General features: G+C 40.6%; 1 protein-coding gene across 2 annotated transcripts in view; it reads left to right on the top strand.

Moving 5' to 3' along the window:
- The window catches only part of ROR2 (receptor tyrosine kinase like orphan receptor 2), a 154430-nt gene extending 137695 nt beyond the window's left edge, over positions 1-16735 (top strand). For both annotated transcript variants that reach the window (XM_055791283.1, XM_055791284.1), the window contains exons 5-9: positions 3988-4115; positions 7512-7826; positions 9544-9789; positions 11484-11686; positions 13344-16735. In XM_055791283.1, the coding sequence (XP_055647258.1) occupies positions 3988-4115; positions 7512-7826; positions 9544-9789; positions 11484-11686; positions 13344-14786 (2335 nt within the window). In that variant the 3' untranslated portion in view covers positions 14787-16735. The remainder of the gene's footprint in view (positions 1-3987; positions 4116-7511; positions 7827-9543; positions 9790-11483; positions 11687-13343) is intronic.
- The last annotated feature ends 610 nt before the right edge of the window (positions 16736-17345 follow it).

Consider the following 17345-nt stretch of genomic DNA (forward strand, 5'->3'; position numbering starts at 1 on the left):
CATTACCTCTAGCTAGCGGGATTCCTGTTCATGCATGCTGGGTTTTATTCCTGTTCAGAGGCACCTGATTCTTCCAGTGCTTCCTCTATAGACCCAGATATCCCTGGAAGTTATGATTTCTGTCAGTGGGAGGAGATTGAACCAGCACTATACCACTGAACTTGGTTAACTGTCCACTTCATACAGACTTTTAATGCCCACCAACCTGAAGGCAGATTGTGTTTATTCAGGCAGTGCAGTGCACGTGTGATAAGGAATGTATAAATGTCTTAGTGCTTGGTTCTTCAAGATGTTTCCAGGTGTGGTAAGACTGATCAATCTTAGAGACAACCCATGTTGTACATAAAAGTAGTATGAGTGTTTTGGCTTTGCTTGTGCCTGCCTGAAATGAAAGGTTCTCCTGCTTTAGGTTTATACTAGAAAGGCTAGTTCTTAACTTTGTTGTTCTAGCAGAAGATCACCTTGTGAGTCAGAAAAACTAATAGCATTTATCCTAATAAATGGCAGTGGGGCTTTAGGAATACAGACTCTGTTTAATCAGATTCTTTATGATTTTATTTTTAAATTCAAACTCTGGTGAAACACCTGACAAGTAGTTAGGAGGAGAGTTCTCTCTGTAGGAGAATGTATCCTACTTCTACTGAGTGCTGAGAGAATTCATGTTCCAGGTGCAGTGTCTTTGAGACTGCCCTCCAGCAAAAGTGAAAAAAGGTCAACACTTAGGATGTTCCTGACTCTGATTTTTTGTTTGGGTTTTTTTTTGTTTGTTTGTTTGTTTTTTGGTTTAGTTTTTTTTTTTTGGGGGGGGGGGGAAGTTATTTTAAAATGGAAGAAAATCAGTAATGAGAAAAGGTAATGCCATCCTGAAACATTCAGGAAGAAACAATAACAAAGGTAAAAAAGTACCTATCATGGTTGGCTTGTAAGATTTCTGCAACTGGAACAAATTGTACTGTTTTGGATTCCTCTTGTGGAGTCAGATTTCTGCTTTTCCCAAGGTTTTTGATCAGAGCAGCAGGAAATTGAAGAGTCTGTATTCATAAGACTCATTCTCTAGACACTTCACCAGCTTTGTTGTTCTTAGGACATGCTCCAGCAAAATTTATTAGGAAAAATTTATTCAGTGAAAGGGTTATAAAGCATTGGAACAGACTTCCTAGAGAAGTGGTGGAGTTACCATCTCTGGAGGTATTGAAAAGATGTGTAGATGTGGCAGTTGGAGGCATGGTGTGGTGGTAGACTTGGCAGTGTTAGGTTTACTGTTGGACTCAATGATCTTAAAGATCTTCTGCAATCTAAATGATTCTATGATTCTGCCTATTTTCAGCAGCTGTTAACTCTTGCTCTGATCAGCAACTGGATTGCTGGCATATGGTTTGGAGCATGAATCAAAGCCGCATGTGATTCCAAAGACTCCTGTTTAAACTGAGCATGACACTGCTTTTGCATTATCAGATTCCCCTCCGGTTGCTTTTTGCTGTGGATGTTTTGCCATGTGCTAAGTGAACATGCAGCTGAAGGAAAGAGTAATCTGTAAGGAGATTCGTAGTCCTGCCGCTTCTGCAGCTTTGTTGAAATCAACTGTTTTTCTAAGAAGTCTGATGTAATTTTGCCCCCTCAATATTAGTACTAGTCAAACTGTATTCACTGAGTTTTCTGACCTGACAAAGATGCATGCAGAATAACAGCCCAGCTTCTGTCAGAGTATCTGACACCAGGTTACTGTTTACTTTTGCTTGCATCCATGGTAATGGTCATATCCAGTTCAGTTCAATCAGCACTTGACTATAACATGGGAGAGGGGAGCATATATGTGTATATATAGTATCTAAGCTGTATTTAGAAGTTCTTGACAGAAATAAATAAGCTGAGATAAGTAAGAGATCACACTGCTTTTGCCACCAAACCCATACTGTTTGGAGTGCTGTTTTTTATAGGCTTTTTTTTGTGTGTGTGCGCTGCCAAGACAGCCCTGCACTGAGTGTCGAAGTGTGAGGTACAGTTTCAGCTAGACATATTGCAGACTTTGTTCTGCAGGATAGGGGCATGAATTTACTCTTGAGAAAGAGGTCAAACAGAGGTTTCATATCCATTCATCTCCTTATGAGAATTGCTGACTCCCTACTGAGGTGGTCAAGGATCATAAAACAGGCATGGACAAAATACTTTGATATTTTTATCCCTTCAGGCATGATGCAATTGTTGCAAATTTAAGAGTTTTTGTTATGAGAGTGAAAGAATTTCACTGCAGGAATTAATTGCTCCCGAATGAGTCCTCCTTTGCTTCATCCATCATAATCGAAAACTCCTATCTTTGTGGAAGCAGAACTTGATTCAGAGTTTGTAAACAAAATGTTGCATTATGAATATTTAACAATCAGACTGGTAGGAAATAAAGGCCAGATCTGGACAACTGCATGAGACACTTCATATCACTCTGCTTCATCTAGCAGCTGTATGATGGATCGGGTTCTGTTAAATCATTGTCTTTCTGGGAGGAAAGGGAGAAATGCTGCTTGAGTGGTGATGGATGGTTCCAGCTTTTGGCCACACCATACGAACAGTCCTGCCCAACCTTCCACTGCCAAAGAGTTTATACTTTAAGAAATAGTGGCAACATTTCCCTGGAGAAATGAGCTTTATCAGGGAGACACAGCAGAGGAAAAACAAAAAGAGGTTCCTAAGACAGAATAAGATATTGGAAATAAGGGCTGCACTCGGCACTGCGCAGGCGTTGGCTGATGTGCTCATCATGGGTAGCTCTTGTCAGGCAACAGGTTTTTGTGCTGTGTTGGCCCAGCTGAAGTTACGTGGCTGTACACGTAATCACTGACGGTTTTGTCCTGCTCATGTGGCACCCTAAGGAAGGGTGGAAGTATTTGTGAGAGAAACCAGAACAGGTATTGATATCCAAAGATAATGAAGTACAAAGTGCAGAAGAGTACTGAAGTAATAGTTCAAAAATCACTGGTGTTGGAAGGTACCTCAGACTTCTGAACTGACCATTTTGTTACAAACGCTGATTAAGCTTTTGGGTGTCCTAGGATTACTCTAGAGTCATGGTTTTCTAGATCATGGTTTATGCCTTTTTTGGTCTACCATGCAGTGAATGACATGATGTGAATCCACCAGGCTAGTGATCCTAGCACACAGGCTGTGCAGTGCCGTGCCAGAAGAATAACATGGCATACTGGATATTAACTCTGAGAGTGCTCTTACTCTCACTCTGAAGCCCCTTTTTGATGCTCAGGCAGTTATGACCTACAGATCATCTCTGTATTATTTACTGGGGCTTTGAAGATGATGCATTGAACCACTGAGCCTTTAGGCTAGTGCTTTTATGCCAAAATATTTATGTTGACTTAAGGGAGTAAAATTTGGCCCAAAGCCTCACTGAATTGAAAAGTGTATTAAAATATATGTTGGAAGAGGAATTTGACATTGACTGACTAGAGCGAAGAGGAAAAGAGGTTAAAACCTTACTTTTTATTCTGTTTACGTAATTCAGAGTTCAAGATTATTCCACCTTTTAATTAAAGCTCAGCAAGATCTCTTCTGCTGTTCAGTAGAGGAAATAAGAAAGAGAGAGAGGTGGGAGAGGAGAATCAACTGTTTGCCTAGTTGTACTGGGTACAACTAGATGCCCGAAAATGCATGGGGGCATGTAACAAGATTTATGTTGCGGTTTCATTCTACAGGCTTTTTAATAGATTCATCTGCCAAATCCCATTACTGTTTGTATATTATTTTAAAATTAATCTTGGGTTTTGGTTTACTTCTTTCTCTAATGAGCTATTTACAGGGTGCCTCATTAATACTTCTAAGGTAGTATAGAAAGAATTGGAGGAGAAAGTTGCACCTGGGGAATGGAGCAATTTCAGATTTACAGTCTTTTGGGAATTTCTCCTTTTATAAGAATATATTTTGTAAAATTTCATGGGGGTCAGCTAGACATCTGCTTATAAAATCCTAACCTGTCTTTCGCAGAGAAGATTACCATGAAGATGGGTTCTGTCAGCCATACAGGGGAATTGCGTGTGCACGGATCATTGGAAATAGGACCATTTATGTGGACTCCCTCCAGATGCAAGGGGAAATTGAAAACCGTATTACTGGTAAGCTTATACATCTCTGTAGCAGGGTAAAAAACATCCATGAAAATATCCAATTCAGGTATAAATAGTGCTATCATCCGGTTTTATTATTCAGTTTTATTGGTCAATGACTAATAAATCCTTACATTAAGGTTTCGAGGGGGTGAGCTGGTTTCACACTTGTGCAGTTAGCAAAATTTGGAGCAAGGAAGATGTCTATCTGCTGTCATGTGTAGAAGCTTCTTCTGTGTCCTTTAGTAAAATGTCAGAGCATTGACTTTTTAACAGCTTTTAGTTTATACTGAAGCTTTTTGCGTGATGGATTCAAATAGTATATTTGAAAAAGAAAACAATCTGTGAAGTAATAAAAAACTTTTATTTTCTTGAAAAATGTATAGTGGCTTTTTCTTTGGGTTTCCTCCCCTGTTGCATAATTCCAGCATAGTCTGGATTTCACATTGGTTTATATAAAATAAGAGTCAACCTTCCTGTGCTCTGTCCCTGCGGATCCCTCCTCTGATTGTTGTTTCAGTACAGTCACAACCAAAACCTTAATGGCTTTTTGTGGGCTGTACATCAACATGGGTTTTCTTCACTGGACCTCAGTTAGCTAACATTAGCTGTGACTCTGATGTACACAAGTTGAGCAAGCAAATGAATCTGTGAAACAGAGCAAACTGTTTGTCATAATGTATGACCAATTAACTCAGTCCAGCATGAGCTTATTTGCATCTGGCCAGATATGGCTTACTAATTGAATCTGCAATTTTAACGTAGCTAGTCACCAAAAAGAGTTTGACTTCACTTGTCAGCTCTGTCACCTTAAAGATAATGCCTTAAAGGCTCATTGTAAAGCCAGGTATCCAGGTCAGGGTTTTTTCTGTTCTTCAGATAGTGATTAGATTCTGGGACTTGCAAAATTCAGGTGCTGACCTTTCTTTGTACTATTACAACTCATTCCCCTCTTCTACCTCTTTACTGTTTTAACACCAGCCTTTTTTACCGTTATGTCATTAATTATTGATCATTACTGTTGATAAAATTTTTTTCTATGACATAAACTCTACCTGTTTGGATGTATTCCAGTAATACGGAAATTTTCAGCTACCTGAAATGATTAAATCTGTAACTCTGCAAATTAGGTTCATAATGTCCTAAAAAAAAACCCAAACAAAACAAACAAGCACACAAAATCCAACCCCAAACCTGTGATATCTTCCAGAAAATGTTTGTTGGTCAAGTTATACTTATTTCTGGAATACACCACATGGACATTCGTGAACTGGCTGCTGGATCTGATCATTGGTTATATTTTGGAAGCTGGGGGCTGGAGTTGAGAATAATTTTTGCCAGAACTGTTCTTTCTTAGGAAAATTCTGGGGATCACCATGTAGAGCTGCTCAGTGCCTAGCTAAGCAGTAATGATTATCCATCAATAATATGGCATTTTCAAACGATACACATCTGAAGGACATACCAAATGCCTTATGCAAAATAACCCTGAGAATTTCACAGCATGCTTGGTTCTTACAAGTCTTCTTATGTGTAAAAGCAAGTACTGCAACACTGAACGTTCTCTGTCCAAATGACAAGGTATTTCTGAAGTTTCGAACTTCATAGATAAAAAAAAAAATCTGCTGTATAAATGCTGTTGAGATTTTGCTTGTACTTTTGCCCATTTTTTGGTGGAAGCTGTTAGTGGTCAGACCTCCCATGGGGCGCTCAGGGGAGGCTGTGCGTGGGAAACGGTGACACCTACTGCCCGATGCCAAGAACATTTAACAAGGTTACAGGTGACACCTATAGGGAATTTTTATCCTGGATTTTTACCTTCTCTGCTGGGCTGATGTATGAAATACATCCCCTTTGCCTCTACAGCCCCTAGTGCTGTTCCATCCTGCACATGTGGTTACATGAGAATTGCATCCTTCTATTAAAAAAGAAGGACGTTTCTGGAGAAAATCTTGAGACATGACTTGAGAGACTGGAAGGCCAACAATAAAGAGTGGACGGACCTGATCCCTGACCTGTGGACATGTGTGGCTAGCGATGTCTTTGCTGTGCTGTTTAGTGTCTGTTTAATAACTAAGTAAATAAACCCCTTAGATGCTACCACACAGTCCTGCTGGCTTTTGCACCTCCCATCAAAATAAGGACATGACTGTGACTTGTGCAGTCTTTGCTCATGCTGATTTAAATTCTGTAACATCTTCACAAAAATTAGTGTGGAGTTTCAAATAGCCAACAGTGACTGCTTCACTCCTCCAGGTTTATTTTTTTCCTTGTTAGCCTTCAGGACAAGCACATGTCACAGCTGTCATTTCACGCCTGATATCATGCCTGCATGCAGTGTTCCCTACATGACTGATAAGGGGTTATATTCCTGTGTTGATATTCCTGCATTAAAATAAGCAAAGGTATAAACAGTACAAAAGACTGGGACTGGGACTGCTTGCTGTATGTGTGGCGTTTAAGAAGAGACAGGAGACTCTCTGATAGCAGGTGGCAGCAGAAAGTAGAGGGTTGAAAGGACAGAGCTGAGCAGTAGGGGAAAAGTTGATTTGTAGGTTGTAAATAGGCTGCCGAATAACTTGAACTGCTCATTCCCTCTCTTTGTACAGTGTGTGTTGGTGGAACATGCAGTCTAGCAAGCCTTACTCACAAATGTTTTCCAGTGTGGGAATGCATGTTCCTACATTTAAAGTTTGATTCATCCCCAAATACAATGCACACACGCATTTGTCTTTTCTTTGCAATGTGCAAGAAAACTCTCAGATAAATGTTACTGTGTCAATGCTGAGAGCTAAAGGGGACGATTAAGTTCCTAATTCATTATGACATCATATTAATGTTAGCAGTATGCTGAGATTGATGACATTCATTTTCCCCAAAACTGCTGCCTGATAGGCTTTTCATGTCTATTAATAGCAGTATCTTCCCAAATACCAAAGGCATACTTTCTTTTGCCTGTCAAGGCTTAAAAAACTCATCTTTATTAATCAAAACGTCTGCAGGAGGAAGAAGCTAGGTGACCCTCATTCAGATTTTACCTAATTAGGAACTTTGGAAATACATGTCAGTATCCTGGCAGATCTCTTGCCTGCACTGTTTATTCTTTGAAGTTAAAATTAGTCAAGCACCAACAGTTTGCTCAATGCTAGTCACTTGGGTAACTTCCTAAGAACTAAGATCTACAAGCTCTGTGCAGATGTCAGAGGGTCACTGGGATGCTGGGTTTGCTTTCTGCATTTGTCAGCTCTCCTTTACAGCAGAAATGACCTAATTTCCCTGCTGCTCAGTGGGCTGTTAGACCCTCAAGAAAACATGGACATTGTAAAAGGCAAATGTAATGAAAATATGTTGTTTCTTATGCTTTTCATAACTTAATACTTAAGCAGTACTTTTGTTCCTTTCCAGCTGCATTTACCATGATTGGCACTTCCACACATTTGTCTGATCAGTGCTCACAGTTTGCTATACCATCCTTCTGCCACTTTGTGTTTCCCCTGTGTGATGAGCGCTCTCGGACCCCTAAGCCGCGGGAGCTGTGCCGGGATGAATGTGAAGTTCTGGAAAATGATCTCTGTAGGCAGGAGTACAACATCGCTAGGTCAAATCCCCTCATCTTGATGCAGTTACAGTTGCCTAAGTGTGAGGATCTCCCACGACCTGACACCTTGGAAGCTGCCAACTGCATAAGGATTGGGATTCCTGTGGAGAGACTCAGCCGATGTAAGTCTGGGTATTTCATCAGTGGGAAAAAGTAAGGCTTGTGGCTTCCTCATGTTGGGTCTGAGAGGTGATATTTTATCAGCTATTCTTTTTGTAAAGAAAGTACTGCTATACTGGATGCCGCAACTTTTTATCATGTTAATACTGACCTTAGTTGCACTGTTGTAAGGATGGCAAGGAAGTTTAAAGGATGCTGCTTAGTACTCAAAAGGCTTATATCAACCACCCTGGTCTACAAAACGACTGATTTGACTCAGATTTGCAAGGGGAAGCAGCGTGTCACAGGCTTCCCTCCCCACATGCCTGCTCCCAGCTCTGGCTCAGTCCTTGCTTTTCTGGATGAGTCCCCCCATACTGCTATTTGGGAGTTTTCCTTACATATGAATAAACCTCAAATAGGCTGTGGAAGCTTCACTAGAAAAATCTGCTAAGAAATTAAACATTTAATATTCATTCTTTCTATAATGAAACCCACAAGAATATTAATCCTGTAAATTGAGCATGGAGTGTTTTGTCTTTCTTCACCCACACAGGATGGGTGAAAACATTGATCTTGCTTCCATGGATTTGTATTTGCATCCAGGAGTAGAAGGACTTTCCTGTTGTCAGTAATTATGTGCTGACAGTTTTTTTCCCTACTTTGTTTCCTAGCAATTAATCACCTCCCTCAACAATATTCAACAAGGAAGCTCCAAGAGACTAAGGATGCTTAAAGTTCAAAGTGTGATAAGATTTTTCTGAGTATCGTTGGTGCACCCACAGTTAAGAGCAGGGGTCATGGCATAATGGTGGACATGGAAAACTAGCTGTGTGCTATGTAATGCAGCTGAGAAGCAGAAATAACTGAGAAAACTATGACAGAGGCAAATCATCCAGGGAAGAGGTATCAAGCAAAAGGAATGAGAATAAAAACAATAAAAAGTCTGGCAAAAGTAATCCCTGATCCTCAGAGCCAGAAGTGCTCTCTTTGGTGGGAAAGTTGCGACCTGATTATCCTGGGAGTTTGGAAGAAGGGCTTTGAGAGCTGGATTCCTGGGGGCTGGGCAGGTGGACTTGGAAAAATGGCTAATGTAATGTTGCAAACATGCAGAAAAATGCATGAATCAGTGCAGTTGATATATATGGGAGACAAGCAGTCAAATATATATATATATGTATATATGTATAAAGGGAGGATAGCAGCAAAACAGAGATTAAAGATAGGAGTTCAACGATATGAAAGTGGTGTATCTAAAGAGAAGAAAGGCTTTAGAAGAAAGGCATTAGAAAACGCAGCACTAATTTCTCTAGGAAGTGAGTAGTGTGAGGAAGATGGGAAGATTACAAGAAATGAAAGTGGTGGGAAGTTTATGCTGTTGGCATATGAAGACTTCTCCTGAAGTGAAACTCATATCTCTAATTTACTTTAACTTATCTTGTCTTCTATCTAAAGGTCCATACTTACTCTTTAGTATCAACTTGCATTCAGAGTTACCAAATATTGCTGTGTATAGCCATAGAGCTGGGACACTCCAAGGCGGAATCCAGAAATAACTGGGTGTAAGAGTACAGATACCCCCAGAACTGAAATCTCAAACCTCACAACTTTCATTTAAACCCTGAAGTACCTAAAATCAAGTACTTTTTGCATACATGGTCTCTGCATTTCAACTCTTATGGTCTTCCTGGCCTTGACTATTTTGTTATTTGCAACTTCTTGTCAAATCTTATGTTGCAGATCATCAGTGCTACAATGGTTCTGGAGCAGACTACAGAGGAATGGTCAGCGTTACGAAGTCTGGCCACACTTGCCAACTCTGGGACTCTCAGAGTCCCCACAACCATGATCTGACAAGCACACAGTTTCCAGAGCTAGGTGGAGGACATGCATATTGCCGAAATCCTGGAGGTCAGATGGATGGGCCCTGGTGTTTTACAAAGAATAAAAACATACGCATGGAGCTGTGTGACATACCTTCCTGTAGTATGTATTCTCTTGTTTTCCCCCTACTATTTTCCTAAGTCCTGTGTATGTAATGTTCCCTATTTTTACAAGTACAGTTCACTTAAGAGTGTTTCAAACGTTTCACTTGCTGTAATGTGGGACCCTTGTTTTGTGTTTAATATTTTCTGGAGTTCATAGCTTATAACTGAGATATTGTGACACGTTTTAATCATCTATTACTATTTATGATTATATATTGCTTTCATTATGTGTTGGGTGTTAAGATGAGATAATAATTAATGATAAGGTTGCGGTTTGTGTTCTAACATGCCAAATGCCAGACTTGACATACTTGCCACCTGCATGTGTTTGGTTTGCTCACACTGCTCAATGGCATATTGCTTTCACTCTGTGTGGCATCTTGTAGGCAGCAATGATCTTCAGATCCTGTAGAGGGAGATGCAGCACCATGCTTGGCGGGAAGGAGCCTGTGTGAGGTGCAGAAGCAGAGATGTCACAAAACAGACGATCTTGTCAGAAAAGACCTACGCTACCTGCTAGTGGCTCTGTACTGCACGACTAATGGCAAAAATAAAAAGTTCATCTCTCACAGCTTAATACTGTCCCACTCACCTCCCTGTACTGGGACAGCCTTCACTCTAGAGCTGTTACGGTTGTAACAGTCTTTGGCCGCAGCAAAACAACTTCATGCTGTGCTTCATTAGAAAGAAAAGTGTGTTTCCTGCAAAAACAGATGTATCTTGGAAGCCATGGATTGCCTGGATATTTAAGAGCTCAAAACTGATACAAAATTTCTTAGTTACTTCATTTTTTTACAGTAATACGATTTGACATTTATAATAAATTTCTACATTTCATGTAACATGGTGCAAAGATAACACTTGGATGTGGTTGTGGTGAAAGCAGTAGCCACAAATAGCAAAACCACACATTGCAGAAAACATCCCAGGCAGTTCCAATGAATATTTTGGACATCACTATGCTTTCCTAGAATCTCTAAGTATCAAAAAAGAAAGCATTTCAGGAAGGTTCCAGAAAAGTCTTCTGAGGGTATATTGGTGGCTGTTTCATGTCTATCTCACTGTAACATAAAAGCACTTTTATTGTACCAAGTACAGAACAAATAATACCTCTGCCAGTGAGAAGTGAGATTTATTTTATTCTGGGCAGAAGTAGTACCAGTGGAGGTAAAAAGTGAGCAGAGAGCTGATGAAATGGCTGTAGTTGGGCAAGAAGGCCAGACTGCAATGTTCTGCTATGGTTTATCACATTGAATTCACTGCTTTATATACTGTGATGAAGGCTGCTCTCTTGAGTTTTATCCCTTGAACGAGATAATGCAATGATACTCTGGTCTATGTTCTGCAGTTTCCACAACCAGAAGCCTCAAAAATAATGTGAAATAAACCACATGCCATGCTGTTACAGCTAACACATTAAATGTGGGGCTCGTGGTTTATCTTCATACTGCAAGTTGCTATGTCCATTCAAACTTCTTTGAGATAATTAATGAGAAGTTGTGTCGGAGAGGGTAATGTGACTTCGGTTTTCAAGCTGTAGGAGCGTACTTTTTGTTTAAAATACAGTATTAACAGTCATACTGTAGGTTTGGTTTGGGGTTTTTTGTTTCATTTGTGGGTTTTTTTCTTTCTTTTCTATAGAATGCTTTAAAAATACTTACCTTAAACAATGAACATCTCTGTGCCTGACAGGTCCACATGACAACAGTAAAATGGGAATCCTCTACATCCTGGTTCCCAGCATAGCCATCCCTCTGGTTATTGCCTGCCTTTTCTTCCTGGTCTGTATGTGCAGAAACAAGCAGAAGACATCTGCTGCTACACCACAGCGCCGCCAGCTGATGGCATCTCCTAGCCAGGACATGGAAATGCCACTCATTAATCAACACAAACAGGTATTTTTTTCCAGGGTTTCCTTAGGCCACATATTTCCAAAGTGTCGTGGCTTTCAGTGCCTCGGGTTCTCGGTCTTCAAATTGAGCCAAGTTGTAAGTGACTTGATTTCCATACTGTGCTGCTCATCTACTTCAGTGAAAAGCACATCTTGCACTCACTAGCTGTATCTAGAAACCCTGGCCTTAGGCAACAGCTTTCAGGACAAAGTATTTTATGACATTTGTTTTTACCTGTCAGTCCCCTTCTGCCTATTGTCTCAGTGACTGGAAATGTTATTTCTGATCCAGTCTTCAGCCTGCAGCTCATTTTCGCTCCTGGTAATGCCACAGTTGGTTTGCTTGTTTAAAGCAGGATGCACGGTGAGGTTTCTTGTCTAATCTGTTGGCTCAGTCCACTGGTATTCTGAACTACCACTGAGAAAGGAGCTGAGCTGGGGTGCAACATGTTTCTAAGGCTGTGTATCACAAGGGACGGTGAAATGAAAATGGCTTTGAACTCCTGTCTACGGATCTTAGTTCCTGCGTATGATTTTCTGGGTCAACTAACTGATCTCTGCATTAAAAACCTGTTCAGAGCTAATGTTGCATTTTTAATAACAGCATTACAAGATGCAAGCTCAAAAAACCAATGCTCAGTTTGGAACAATTGGCAACATCTGTTCAGGAAGCCATAGAATATTTGCAAGATATTACCAGTTGTAACAAAGTGCATTGATTTTGTGTGTTAAGGGGGAGGCTTAATGGCTGAGTCTGGGCTGTGCTGGAAAATACTTAGTTCAGTTCACAGTCTTATGACCATTAAAATCAGAGATTGCTCCCAAATTAACTGTTAAAGCATCTTTCCAGCCTGCCCTGCTCCCTCCTGCTGCGGTGTCCTGTGTGTAGAGCTGTGCCAGCTGCCTTCGGCTTGGTCTGGAACTCCTTCAGCCCATCAGGACAGACCCATTAGATCACTGTCACAAACTTCCATGCTTTCCTTGTCAGCTGCAGGAGGGAGGCTCTTGAAGTTTATCGCTCTTGGGTTTGCCACCTTTTCCTTCATGTACCAGAGAGAAATTCCTTCTTTCTTCTGGTCCTCTTCCACCCCTCTCCATCAGAGCTAGGATGAGGTTTCTCAGCAGGGGTACAGCTGTTCCTGTAGTGCAACAGGGGAGAAAGGCCTATCTGCTACTGCAGGGCTGAAGGAGTGAGGTTTTGTTCCTCCTTCTGCTGGAAGGGATATGTCAGTTTACCCCTAGGCTGCCACCTCCTCAGCCAGTGGCCACGGCTTTTCTGACAGATCTCCAGTGAGCACCTCTGGGTTACTGTGAAGGGCAAGCGCTGCTGCAGTTAATAGACATCACCATTTACCAGATTTACTCTGAACGGATTATTTGTTTAGCTTGTGGGGAATATGGTCACTCCTTTGAAAAATAATTATAGTCATCATCTTGCAGCATAATTCAATTTAAACTTCTGATAATAGTATAACTCTTTTCAAGGTTAACTGTAAAATCAGTGTGCTGATGTGAATATACAAAAAGCTGAAGTAATTGTGACCCAATTTGTCTTCCATTTGGAGCATCTAACCAGTAGAAGCTTTTTTTTTTATAGGAAAATCTGTAGTTTAGGAAACACTGTGATTTTTTGCTGACTTACTTTCTTTACCCTGTTTCAGGCTAAACTTAAAGAAATCAATCTGTCCACTGTGCGGTTTATGGAGGAACTAGGAGAGGAGAGATTTGGCAAAGTCTACAAGGGGCATCTTTTTGGTACAGCGCCAGGTGAACAGACTCAAGCTGTCGCTATCAAGACGCTTAAAGACAAAGCAGAACTGGCTCTTCGAGAAGAATTCAAGCATGAGGCAATGATGAGATCACGATTACAGCACCCAAACATTGTTTGTCTGCTGGGAATAGTGACAAAGGAACAGCCCATAAGCATGATATTTAGCTACTGTTCCCACAGTGACCTGCATGAGTTCTTGGTGATGCGATCTCCCCATTCAGATGTTGGCAGCACTGATGATGACAAGACAGTAAAATCCACTCTGGAACCAGCAGACTTTTTCCACATTGTGACTCAGATAGCTGCAGGAATGGAATACCTTTCAAGCCACCATGTTGTCCACAAGGACTTGGCCACTAGAAATATACTGGTGTTCGATAAACTGAATGTGAAAATATCTGATTTAGGCCTTTTCAGGGAGGTTTACGCTGCTGATTACTACAAACTGATGGGAAATTCCCTTTTTCCTATCAGATGGATGTCCCCTGAGGCTATTATGTATGGCAAGTTTTCTATTGATTCAGATATATGGTCATATGGAGTTGTGTTGTGGGAAGTTTTCAGTTACGGCCTGCAACCTTACTGTGGTTATTCTAACCAGGATGTCATTGAGATGATCAGGAACCGACAGGTTTTGCCATGTCCTGACGACTGTCCCACATGGATATACACTTTGATGTTGGAGTGTTGGAATGAATTTCCCAACAGAAGACCAAGATTTAAAGATATACACAACAGACTACGAACATGGGGAAACCTTTCTAATTACAACAGCTCAGCGCAAACCTCTGGGGCAAGCAACACCACGCAAACAAGTTCTCTCAGCACAAGCCCTGTTAGCAACGTCAGCAATGCTAGGTACATTGGACCAAAGCAGAAAACTCCAGCTTTCCCTCAACCGCAGTTCATACAAATGAAAGGGCAGATGAGACCAATGGTTCCACCTCCCCAGCTCTACATTCCAGTCAATGGTTACCAGCCAATGCCTGCCTATGGCGCTTACTTACCAAATTTTTATCCTGTCCAAATTCCAATGCAAATGGCTCCTCAGCAAATGCCTCCACAGATCATTCCCAAACCAGGCTCCCACCACAGTGGGAGTGGATCCACCAGCACAGGCTACGTAACGACAGCACCTTCCAATGCATCAGTGGCTGACAGGGCTGCTCTGCTCTCGGAGGGCACGGATGACACACACAATGGAACAGAAGACATCGCACAGAATCCTGTCCAGGAGGAAGAGGAAGAGGAGGGCTCTGTGCCTGAAACAGAATTGCTGGGTGATAATGACACACTTCAGATGGACGAAGCAGAAATTCAATCAGAAGCCTAAGGAATTCGGCCTCATTACTAAGAATTTCACATCACTTCCATGCATGGAGACTGTAGATCCTTAGGCTTAATAGCAGTGATTTTGATCTGACTAGAAGAAACAAAACTACACCCATTTAAAGTGCAACATTAACGATATACCGGGTTTATTGACCATTGCCACCATCAGATTTTCCAAATATGATGGTATAGAATTTCTGGGTTTAATCTTTTTTACTGTCCTACAGTTCTTGAGGGAAGCTGCTTTTCAGTTATGTACTGTTGCTGTGCAACATATTGCAGAGTAGCATTGCACATCATGTATATCATGATACGTGAGTGTAATGTTAGTGAATTATGCTTAAACCAGTAACACAAAAAGGAATCCAACTATGGTTGCAGAATTGCTCTGAGTGTAAAGAAGTGCCCTGGATGTGATGGACAGCTTAGTTTATAGTATTTATCTCTTTGACATAATGGACACGAGATTGTTGTTTGCTTTTTGAGTCTGAAAAAATAACAAATTGAGAATACTGATTTGTGTTTGTATTACGACAACCAGAGAAGTAGGGAAACTGAATATAAAATTGACTGTGCTGAGTCAGACCACGGGTCTGTCCAGCCCAGTAGCATGGCGCAAAAGGCCATCGGTAATGTCTGCCCAGGGAAGACTGCAAGGGCAATTTCCCTTGTAGAATTTCCCTAGGGTATTTCCCCAGTATCCAGCAATTTGTGGCTTAGGGACTTCCTGAGCCAGAAGTGGATTCTTTTTCTGTTTAATAGCCCTCAATGGAATTTTCTACCATGAATTTATCCAAATGATTTTGAACACACATAAACTTACAGCATCCACAACGACTTGTGGAATAACATGAGAGGAGAGAGGATGGCTTTCTTTCATCATTCCCAATGAATGACCGTGACGGAAGCTTCCAAATGAGATCATCTGACTGCATTTGTGGATGAAAGTATTCCTTCTCTGCTGTATATTTTCAGCAGCAAGCAGCCTTAATACACTGTTAACCAAAAATGGGGATATTGTAGGGGATATTGTAGGTGTGCACTAACTTAACAATCCAACTTTAATTGCATATTGGTTATCAAGTATAGAAAAGGACTCCACATGTATGTTCCTGCATTGTAAAAATGTTGGGTTTTGTGCGGGGTTATAGACTTACTTGATTTACCACAATTACTGCTGGATTGCGTGTGAAACCATGTTTTTTCCTGCCTCTGTAGTGAAAATGAATCTTTGAATTTTAGAAGACCAAAATAAGCAATACTGTACAAAGTGCTGGTTTTGTGCTTCTATTTGCAGGATGAATCATGTACAGACCTTTAAACGTAATTTATGTTTTACTACATTTTATATACTTTTTTTGTTGAACTATTTGAATTTTTTTTAATGAATGACTTTATAACTTAACCATTTACAATATTCACATGTGGTGCAGTTTTATTGTATTGCTGTTTCATTTTGTTAAATACGCAGACAGGTCCATACATTTCATGACCCTTTCTGTAATACAAGCATTACACATTCTCATTGTAGCATTGTAGCCAACACACACTATAGCTATAAGTTGTACATCCAACATGGATTATTCAATAAAGTGATGCAAAAAGTATCATTAAGTATGTTATCTTTACAGTTCCTACAGCCGCTGCTTTGTTAGGGTACTTTGTGGAAATAGAAAAGACCACAGTTCTTTAGGTTACAGGTTTCATACCTAAACTACAACTTTTTATTTTATTGCATTGGGATTCACTTGTAAGTTGTGTATCTTTGTGATCTACACCCTGTGTTCATGGTATGTTTCAGCATTACTTATTTCCAGCATTTCACCTGGATTTGGAAATGCACTGGTAGGAATAAAATATGAAAGCTTTATTACTTGTGTTAAAATAATGCAGCTTTGGGTGCTATTACTAAATAAAGTATAGATAAATAAATAAAAAATGTTAAGTTTATTTACTTTAAGGTCTTTTTTTCTTCTAGGTTTCACATTCTCAGATTAATGACTTTCATTAATCAACTACATTGGCTTCCTTTCCTAACTTGCTGCCTGAAAAATGGAGAGTAAGTGGTCCAGTTGCACCACAGATGTGTCAGTGAGAGAAGAGATTATAATAAAATAATGAGTGGCAGTCAAGGGAAGCTTCTGTACAGCACTGTCTGAGGTTCAGCCCATTTCTCATTAAGCTCAAAGAGCATTACAACTTTGGGTGTTTTGGGTTCCATCTGGGAAACTCTTAATTCCCTTCTTCAAGCCTCATAAATTCAAGCCTATAAATCACTATAGTCAGAAAAAATGAGACAGATTCCTATACTGACTTTCCCATCCCTGCTAAGATGCGGATGACCTCTCAAAGTGGTGGTAGAGGAATGGTATACAATTCTCTAGGCCAGCATTGGTGATACAGTACTGCAAAGGGGTTTTCTCACTTCTGTTGATGTGGATGCACTTCTCTGAGCTGCCACGATCAGAGCCATGACAGCATGCAAACACCTCTTCTGTGGCTCAGGTGAGTACCTCTGCACAAGTGGGTACCACTACCAACACATTAGTGGCTATTGCAA

Source organism: Falco peregrinus, chromosome Z (assembly GCF_023634155.1).
Source record: "Falco peregrinus isolate bFalPer1 chromosome Z, bFalPer1.pri, whole genome shotgun sequence".
NCBI classification, from domain to species: Eukaryota; Metazoa; Chordata; class Aves; order Falconiformes; family Falconidae; genus Falco; species Falco peregrinus.